The following is a 10,297-nucleotide window of genomic DNA, read 5'->3' on the forward strand; positions in this document are numbered from 1 at the left end:
TAACTCGAGCTCGATATGGACTCGAGCTCAATATTGGCTCGGGGCTCAGTATCGAATCGGGCTCGATATTGGTCGGTCTCTAGCTCTTAAGCTCGACGATGCCGCTTTACTTCATAGTTCGATTTGGACTCGGGCTCGGTAATGACTTCGAGCTCGGTATTTGATCGGTCCTAGAAATATGAGCTAGGTAACTTGCCTTCGGATCTCATACCCGATATTACGAAGATGACCTTCGGTCCATTATGTTCCAATATTGACTAATCATACGAAGGTCGAAACCGATTTTGTCTGTATACAGATAGTCCCCTCGTTTCTCGGGAAGAATGTGGCGAGAAACGACATGACTTTCCAATGGTATGACTCAATTCAAACTGACGTTTGTATCGAGCCCGACCATGACGTACATGATAGATGTCCCATCGGTTCAGTTTACCAAGGCATTAAATGCGTGTCAGACGATGGTCGGCCATTGTTGGTATTGAACCGTCATTGTCAACCCTATAAATAGCCCCTCTTTTTACCACTTTTTACTTTTACATCTCCAAATCTTCTAAGTTCCCTTTCGCATCTTCTGAGTTCTTCATCTGTAAATTTATGGTTTTCACTGCAAAATCTCTCTTCAGAACACCAAATCTTGTCATCCTCCTCTATCTTCAATCTTCAAATCCCAATGGCGAAAATGTCAAAAATCGTTCTTCAGAAAGAAAAAGCTTCGTCTTCGTGGCCCGTTGGCGACAAAACACTGCTGGAGCCACGACCTGAGGAGTGTGTTCCCGGGGGGTGTATTCTTACCTCCGATTTTAGGATCGACAAAGCTTCACCGGTTCCTGGTCGATGCGAGCCAGTATCGAGGTACATGTGCTCGATAATCGAGGGCCATCTTGAACAGTTAAGGAAAGATTGCAACTAGGGGTAATATGAGTGTCTGAACGCTCCTCCAGCCGTGTGGAAGGAATTTTCTGAGGCCTTTCTTCGTCACTACTTGCCAGCTGAGATACGACGAGCTAGAGCTGATAAGTTCTTGAACCTTCGACAGGGTAATATGAGTGTACGAGAGTATAGTATACAGTTTGATTCTTTAGCAAGGTATACTCCCCATATGGTGGCCGAGATGAGTGATAGGTTGCACCTGTTCGTGAACGGGTTGGGACCACATCTGATAAATGAGTGCACAACAGCCTCCTTGGTAGAGGACATGGATATTTCCCGTATTCAGGCTTATGCCCAGACCCTTCAGGATCATAAGTTATATGCTAAGCTCTCTAAATGTGAATTCTTGCTGAACTTAGTAGCATTCCTTGGCCATGTGATATCTGATGAGGTTATTAGTGTCGACACTCAGAAGATCGATGTAGTAAAGAATTGGCCGAGACCTACAACACCGTCAGAAGTCCGCAGCTTCCTGGGGCTAGCAGGATATTATAGGCGGTTTGTAGAAGGGTTTTCCTCTATATCAGCACCATTGACTAAGTTAACACAGAAAACCACCAAGTTCCAGTGGTCTGATGCTTGTGAACATAGTTTTCAGGAGCTAAACAATCGATTGACATCCGCGCCAGTGCTCACTCTCCCAGAAGGAACAGAAGGTTATGTGGTATATTGTGATGCCTCAGGTATAGGTTTGGGGTGCGTATTGATGCAACGTGGGAAGGTGATTGCTTATGCATCAAGACAATTGAAGAAGCATGAAAAGAATTACCCGACTCATGATTTGGAATTGGCTGCAGTAATATATGCTTTGAAGATATGGCGGCACTACTTATACGGCGTCCATGTTGACATCTACACAGATCACAAGAGTTTACAATACATCTTCAAGCAGAAGGAGTTGAATTTGAGGCAGCGTAGGTGGCTTGAATTACTGAAAGACTACGATGTCGAGATATTGTACCATCCCGGTAAAGCTAATGTTGTGGCAGACGCTCTCAGCCGTAAGTCAATGGGAAGCTTAATACATATTGAGGCAGGTAGACAAGGGTTGACCAAAGAGCTTCACCAGCTGGCCAATATGAGAATCAGATTGTTGGACTCTGATGACGGAGGTGTTACTGTACAGAATACAGCAGAATCATCTTTGGTAGCCGAGGTAAAAGCACGGCAATATGAAGATCCTACCTTAGTAAGATTGAGAGAGGGAATTCAGCAGTGTAAGATTACAGCTTTCAAGATCGGAGGAGATGGGACACTGAGATACCAGGGCTGATTATGTGTGCCTAGTGTGGCAGGGTTGCGAGAGAAGATTATGATTGAGATTCATCAGTCCCGATATTCTATCCATCCCGGCTCGACAAAGATGTATCATGACGTTAAGGAGCAGTATTGGTGGGATAACATGAAGAAGTCTATTGCAGAATTTGTAGCCCAGTGTCCTAATTGTCAACAAGTAAAGATCGAGCATCAGAAACCCAGTGGATTGATTCAGAATATAGAGATTCCGACCTGGAAATGGGAGGTGATTAATATGGACTTCATTATTGGATTACCTCGCTCTTATCATAAGTTTGACTCCATCTGGGTGATAGTTCATCGACTTACAAAATCTGCCCATTTTCTGCCAGTTAAGACAACTTACACGGCTGAAGATTATGCGAAGTTGTATATCAAGGAGATTGTTAGGCTTCATAGTGTGCCGGTATCTATTATATCAGACCGAGGAGCTCAATTTACGGCTAACTTTTGGAGGTCTTTTCATAAGGGTTTAGGCATACAAGTAAATCTCAGCACTGCATTCCATCCGTAGACTGACGGACAGGCTGAACGTACCATTCAGATGCTTGAAGATATGCTACGAGCATATGTTCTAGATTTCAAGGGGAATTGGGATGACCATCTGGCACTTATAGAATTCGCCTACAATAATAGCTATTATTCCAGTATTAAAATGGCCCCGTATGAGGCACTGTACGGGAGAGATGTAGATCACCAGTTGGATGGTTCGAAGTCGGTGAGACAGAATTATATGGGCCAGATTTGATTCACCAAGCCATTGAGAAGGTGAAAGTGATACAAGAGCGACTGAGGATGGCACAAAGCAGGCAAAAGTCTTATTCCGATGTCTGGCGTCGTGATCTGGAATTTGAGGTTGGTGATTGGGTTTTCCTAAAGATCTCGCCGATGAAGGGTGTTATGCGTTTTGGGAAGAAGGGTAAGTTGAGTCCGCGGTATATTGGGCCGTACAAAATTCTTTAACGAATTGGACAGGTTGCTTACGAGTTAGAATTGCCATCTGAATTGGAATTTGTCCACCCGGTATTCCATGTATCTATGTTGAGGAAATGTATTGGAGACCCTTCTCGGGTCGTCCCTATCAAAGATGTACAAGTTACAAAGGATCTATCATATGATGAAGTGCCAGTGGCTATATTAGATCGACAAGTCCGCAAGCTGAGAACAAAGGATGTAGCTTCCGTGAAAGTATTATGGAGGAACAAGAATATAGAAGAAATGACATGGGAAGCAGAAGAGGAGATGAAGTCTAAATACCCTTACCTATTCCAGAGTGAAGATAACGAGGATGCCGGGGGAAAGAAGGACGAATTATAAGGTGAAACGGCTCTATGAGGTAAGCAATAGCTTGTGAATGCACTTTTTTTAATACAAAATGGTGATATGCAGATAATGTACATATCCATAATGCTTTGTATAGTCTTGTAAGGCCATAGGTTGGGTTTAACTGCTTGCAAGTTTGGCTAGTGTCCATTTTATGGGGAAAACTCAGCCGGAAATCTCCGTCGGAATCCACGATGAGTTAGACACCCCATAAACCCTTACATTCGAGGACGAATGTTCCTAAGGGGGAGAGGGTGTTACAACCCAAATTCGCATACCATAGATCATGCCGTAAGTTAGTCGACGTAAATCCAAGAAGATATTATCTTTGAGATGATAAGAAGTTAATCCTATTGGTCTTAAACGATACAAGGGTGTATAAGAGTGGTTAACAAATATTAGAAGTTAAACGAATCAAGGATGTTGTAACCCGTATTTTCGGGTAACACTGGAGGTGATTAATTGTCCCAAGAGGTGATGTTTTAATGTATTTGAATCATATAATATCCATATCATAAGTCTTGAAGTCAAGCGAGTTATGAAACAAAGTCGATAAAAGTTGTCGCAACTTACGTTTATAATTTTACTTAAAACTTTAGGTCAAATGTTACTACATTTTTCTCCTAATATACTTAGAATTATGGGGTGATTTACCTATCAAATTGAAGATCTATGAGTCTAGTTTCCAACTCATTAAACCGTTCGTCGATACGATCTCGGAATAGAGAGATATTCGCGTTTTCGTGAGAGTGCGCCAAGCAGCTCTCTATGGGGCCCACATAGGCGGTTTAAGACATATGGATATATATAAGATACCTCAACCCCATTTTAAGTCATTATTTTTCAGTATATTCAGACCTTAGAACCCTAAAAACACTCTCTCAAGGTTCTCTCATGATCCAAGACCCAAACAAAGGGCAAACAACACAAATCAAGTGTCGGGAATCCCGTGGCGCTAGTAAGTTTCTTGTTCTTCTTGTTGTTGCTGATTTTTGTGTTGTTCCAGCTCGTGTGGGAGGTTGTTTTAAGTGTTTTATGTTCTGTAAATACTCCTTCAAGTTTTTAATATCAACCCTAGGTGATTTCAAGTCTTCTAAAGTAATTCTAGTGCCGAAAAACCCGAATTGATTGCTAGTTTCACTTCCTTGTTCTTGTGGCAGAATTGGAGAGATATTTCGTGGAAAATTAAGGTCAAATTGGAGTTGTTATTTCTGTTTAAAGGTAAGGAACCTCTTACTCTATATATATATTTAAGATTATCCAAGTTGCGGCTAAGTCGTTGAAGCTAGAACTTGTGAAATATATATCGAAAGGCTTGGTAGTAATGTTGTTGGTTGGTGGACTGTTTTGGGAGGCTCAATATGATTATTAATGATGTTGTTTGGGCTGTTTGGTGATTGTATTGACTTGTGTGAAGTCATATAAATAGGGGAGGTGTTGTCCGTTTCATCGTAAAATAGGTTGCGGTCGATACATAATAGTTACGACGCTTAAACGATAATGATAGTGTCATTTCTCTTATTGTAGACTAAGGAGTCGTGACATTTGCATAGCTTGAGGTTGGGCAGTATATACAAGGTATGTGAGGCTATCCCCTTCATTCTTTTGCACGACTCCGATTGTACATAATGTAATGAACGAGCTCCCAAAGATACTCTACTCTTAGAAGCTAGCAGTACTTACATTGCTTCCCTTCTTATGAAACGATTGATATTGATGTTACTTCTCTTATTCTTATATTATCAATGTTGTTGGTAGTTCCTGATTCTTATAAGATTCTTGATGAAGAGTTAATCCTAATAATGTGTACGAAGGATACCGACCTTACGTCACTCCGAAAGGTTCAAAATGTGATTCCAATGAGTCCAGCATGCATCATATATATGTATCTATTTTACTCTACCGAGCCGCGCTATAGTCGGCCGGGTATGGTACCTATTGTGCAACCACTGATCAGTTGGGTTTTACCGAGCTCCACGTGGCCGGGTACGATTCTACCGAGCCCTATGATGGCCGGGTATGTTTTACCGAGCCTATTACGGCCGGGTACGATATGATGATGGTGATGCCCACAAAGGCGTATGTTTTAAAAGTTTATGTATATATATGTATGTATCATGTGTTTCATGTCAGTAGCCCTCAGAGGTACCCAGATGTCATAGGTTGTATATTCCCTATCCCTGTTTACATTACTGTTCTTACTTATGCTTTCCTGTCTTACATACTCAGTACTTTATTCGTACTGACGTCCCTTTTATTTGTGGACGCTGCATGTCGTGCTGCAGGTCCTAATAGACAGGTAGACACAGTTCCCCCACCACAGTAGGCTGTCCAGTTCATCGGTTATTGGCGAGATCCCTTCTCCGGACTTGCCGTGGTCTTGGTATGCATTTTTGTTATAGACATTATGGGTATGTCGGGGCCCTGTTCCGGCAATGTTGTAGAACTTATGTTCCTTTAGAGGCTCATAGACAGGTGTCGACTCATGGTAGCTCGTACCTTATATATAGTTTCTTGACAGTCTTGTCGTCCCATGTTATGTATGTTCATGACATTATCTTTCATTGTTGGATGTTCATGATCCATGTCTACCATTTATATTGATCTTGTCGGCCCTTAAAGATAATAAGGAAGGTTAGATAAAATGTACGTTGGTGCTCGGCAAGTATGGCCCGGGTGCTAGTCATGACCCTCCAGTTGGGTCGTGACATGGGAGGACAAAGAAGTGATAATCCCGGCTCCCGAAGAAGATATTACTACTCGTGTGAAAGGGTTTTTAAGTGTGTACACTTACCCTTTCCTGTTGGGCCCCCTCGACCCTGTTGTCATCGATTTTTGCCGACAATACCAAGTAACTCTAGGCCAAATCCACCCTTCTTTTTGGCGGATCGTTATTCTGATCCGATTCTTCGTGAACAAAGTCGAGGGGATGCCTTTCACCCTCGACCACCTCATTAGATTGTACAGCCCCCGCCTCTATTGAGGTGGGTTAATAAAACTCCAGCGCCGGGCTACCAAAGTGATGTTCTCGAGCATAGACGAGGACAAGGACCGAGGCTGGATGGGCAGGTTCGTTCGAGTGAAGACTTCGGACCTAATCCCGGCCGAAAAGATGCCATTTCCCAAGGAATGGAACATGAAGCGTAAGTATAATTTTACTGTTAGCTCCTATTGTTTTGATCCTTCATTTTTTTCTCACCGATAGCCTTTTTGCGATGCAGCGGTTGCTTGGATGCCCGGTGTAGTTCCTAACCTTAAGAGCTGGGTACGGGACCTGGATTCGACCTGTATATATGTTGAGCGCTCGTGGCGCGATTTGTCAAAGGGCCGATGGGAGGCCAAAAATCATGGTAAGCCTCTTTCCCATGTCCTTGATGATTCGAACAAAATATTTTTCTTATACTTAACCAATTTTTTCGTGTGTAGGCCTGGGCAAAGATGCGGTTATGAGGCCTCCGTCTGGCGAGGAAAAGACTCTGGCCCCGGTTCCATAACCGGCGAAGGACAACAAAAGAAAAAGGGCCTCTACCTCCGAGGATCCAACACTTAAGACAAAGACGGCTCGTAAGCAGAGGAAGAACACCATCCCTTTGACCAAAGAATCAGTTCGGCGTCTAAGGGATGAAGACGAAGAGGAAAAAGAAAATGACGGGTCCATACTGGTGGCCCGAGTAAAGAAAACTATTGATGCCCCAAAGGCAGCGGGGTCGATGGCGTTTGATGAGGCTCCATCTCGAACTGAGGGGATGTCGGAGAAGGACTCGGGCAAAGTCCCCGAGTCGTTGGAAATCGAGGATGCCTCCCACCGAAGTCAACAAATAGTGGGAATATTTGAAGGGGCCGGCCCTGAAGCTCTTCGAACTGAGGAGTACGCCCCAAGTGACTCGCTTGGGGCAATAGTAATCGGAGACTCGCCTACTCTCCCTGCTTTTTCCGAAGGGTCGATTCGGGAAGCCCGAGCTTTGGGGACCCTCGAAGTAGATGGGGACCATGAGGGAGAGGACCCCTTTCGCGATTTGTTTACCGGTATTGAAGATGCTGCCAACCCGAGTGATGCGTTGGGTCTTTTCTTCGAGGTCCAACGAACCCTGAATCAGGTAAGTCTCGATTCCCTTTGTTGATGTCATATTTTTCCATTTTCTGCCTAACTTTTTCTCTTTTTTGTATAGGCTTTAGATCTTCATCAAGAGGAGTTTTCCAAGTCTCGAATGGAACTGAGCCGACGTGAGGCCGACTTCCGAGGGATTTCGAAAGAGGGAAATGCCCTCAAACTTCTTAATGGGCAGAAAGAGGAAGAGATCAAAGATCTCCGAGCCGAGTTGGTCAAGGCATACCAAGATCAGACCGACCTAACCGAGCAGGTAATGATAATCTTAAAAACTCATGGGCTCGATTCGGGAACGGTGGCTAATATTTTGATCTCACAGCTGCAGCAGAAGCTTGAGGTAATCGGGTTGCTTCGTAAGGAGGTCGATACGATAAGGGTGGAGACCTTGGGGTAGAAAGAAGGCATGGATCGCCTCGCTGCAGAAAAAGAGACTGCTCGAGCCCAATTATCATCATCCGAAAGTAAACTTCAAGGAATGAAGGAGAAGATCTCAGTTCAAGCAAGAAAAATAGAGGAGCTCGAGGCTTGGTTAGCTTCCAAACTTGCCAAGGCCAAATTGGAAGCCGAAAAAGCAAAGGCCGAGGCGGATGCATTCGTGGCCGTCTATCGGGCCGATGCTAAAGCCACTCAAGTACAAGCAAAAAAGGCAGCTGAGACCGCTCAAACTCGAGTATATTGGGTTGCTGAACTTGCCAAATGCCAATCTCGGAGGGAAACCCTCGAGGAGATCCATGCTCGAGGTTTCGATCTTACCGAAGAGATAAAAAAGGCTAAAGAGCTTGAAGCCAATGCCGGAGCCTTGGCTTCCAATGATGATGATGATAGGAGCAAGAGTGGGTCGGAGAGCGGGGAGGAGCCCGATGGAGAAGAGACTGCCCCCGGAGAAAACCAGGAAACTTAGGGTTTTTTCCATTTTGAGATTTTGTGTAGGGTCCTAATCGGACGTTGTAAATACTCTTATATATATATAAAAATCTTTTCCTTTCCCGACTTGTCTCTGTTTTATTCTCTGCCATATGAAGATTTTGTTTCATTCATGCCTTATGAAAGTTTTCATAAGTGCGAGGCCTTAGGCAATTTGATCGAAGTTGGACCCTGTAGCCTTTATAACCGAGTGAGCGTTTGCTCGAACTCGAAATAAGATTAGCCCTTAGGCTTAGTAGTTGAGTGAGTGATTGATCGAACTCAAAGTGATGTAGCCGTAGGCTTAATAGTCGAGTGAGCGTTTGTTCGAACTCGAAATAAGATTAGCCCTTAGGCTTAGTAGTCGAGTGAGTGATTGCTCGAACTCGAAGTGTTGTATCCCGTAGGCTTTATGGTTGAGTGAGTGATTATTCAATCTCCAAATAAGATTAGCCCTTAGTCTTAGTAGTCGAGTGAGTGATTGCTCGAACTTGAAGTGATGTAGCCCGTAGGCTTAATAGTCGAGTGAGTGATTGCTCGAACTCGAAGTGATGTAGCCCGTAGACTTAATAGTCAAGTGAGCGTTTGCTCGGACTCGAAGTAATATAGCCCGTAGGCATAGTAGTCGAGTGAGCGTTTGCTCGGACTCGAAGTAATGTAGCCCGTAGGCTTATGTGGGGCTTGATCTTGTTGGCTTTTCGGTTGGCAGTCCCCGATTTATGGGGTAATGGTCGGCCCTTGAGCCTGTTTGCATAATAGATCACGAATAGAAGATGGATTCTGAGATATGAGATATCGGTAAAGGAGAAATTTCTCTTTATGTCATTATACATGTGTTCATGTTTTGTGCCAGGGATCGAGCAAACTACACGAGCATGGTTCGTTTTGACCATTTGGCTCTTACAATTTTTCCTATTGAAACCATGTTGTCATGAAGTAACTTCCTTGCATTAAACTTGACGATCGAACTTGATATATTCGACGGTAATGCCCCCTAGTATTCGAGGTTGATTGTAAAGAGGCCTTGGATACTGTTGAATTGTTCTAAGTTAGCACGATCAATGGTTGCCTCATTAAAAACCTTGCTGAAAAACCCATTTGGGATAAAACTGGTCTAAGGAAAAAAGAGTGCAACGCGTGCTTTCAGGCCAAAAGGCTTCGGGTTGGATAATCTATTTGTGTTCCTAGTCGAACTCCTGCAAGGGTTAGTTTCGAAATATAGATGAACATAGGAGGGTCGTATCTTAGCAGTAGTATCGTTTTAGGTGCGACACATTCCAATTGCTTGGCAGTTGTTTGTCGTTTATCTCACTGAGCTTGTAGGATCCTTTACGAATGATTTCGAGAACCTGATACGGTCCTTCCCAGTTAGGACTCAGGTTCCCTTCATTTGGATTTCGGGTGTTGAGGGTGACTTTCCATAGCACTAAATCCCCGATTTTAAAATATCAAAGATTGGTTCTTCGATTATAATATCTTTCGATCCGCTGTTTTTGAGCGGCTAATCGGACGAGAGCTGCTTCTCTTTTTTCGTCCAATAATTCTAGGTTCATGTTCATCATCTCGTTGTTCGACTCATTTGATGCATATCGACATCTGATGCTAGGTTCTCCGACCTCAACCGGGATAAGAGCTTCGGCGCCATAAACCAACGAGAATGGTGTCGCTCCGGTACTCGATTTCGATGTTGTGCGGTATGCCCATAGGACTTCGGGTAGTATTTCTCTCCATATTCCT

The 10,297-nt window shown here is 43.7% G+C and overlaps 1 protein-coding gene across 1 annotated transcript; it reads left to right on the plus strand.

Annotated features, from left to right (window-relative positions):
- The first annotated feature begins 8,060 nt into the window (after positions 1 to 8,060).
- Positions 8,061 to 8,558, plus strand: LOC138894840 (uncharacterized). The gene has a single exon (XM_070179570.1). It carries the CDS (start codon positions 8,061 to 8,063, stop codon positions 8,556 to 8,558), a length of 498 nt encoding a protein of 165 aa, XP_070035671.1.
- Positions 8,559 to 10,297: the final 1,739 nt, after the last annotated feature.

The sequence above is a fragment of the Nicotiana tomentosiformis genome, chromosome 6 (assembly GCF_000390325.3).
Source record: "Nicotiana tomentosiformis chromosome 6, ASM39032v3, whole genome shotgun sequence".
Lineage (NCBI taxonomy): Eukaryota > Viridiplantae > Streptophyta > Magnoliopsida > Solanales > Solanaceae > Nicotiana > Nicotiana tomentosiformis.

Bases quoted from the DNA above. Each gene is read 5' to 3' on its own strand.
- LOC138894840 (XM_070179570.1), top strand. From the start codon at position 8,061: ATGGATCGCCTCGCTGCAGAAAAAGAGACTGCTCGAGCCCAATTATCA.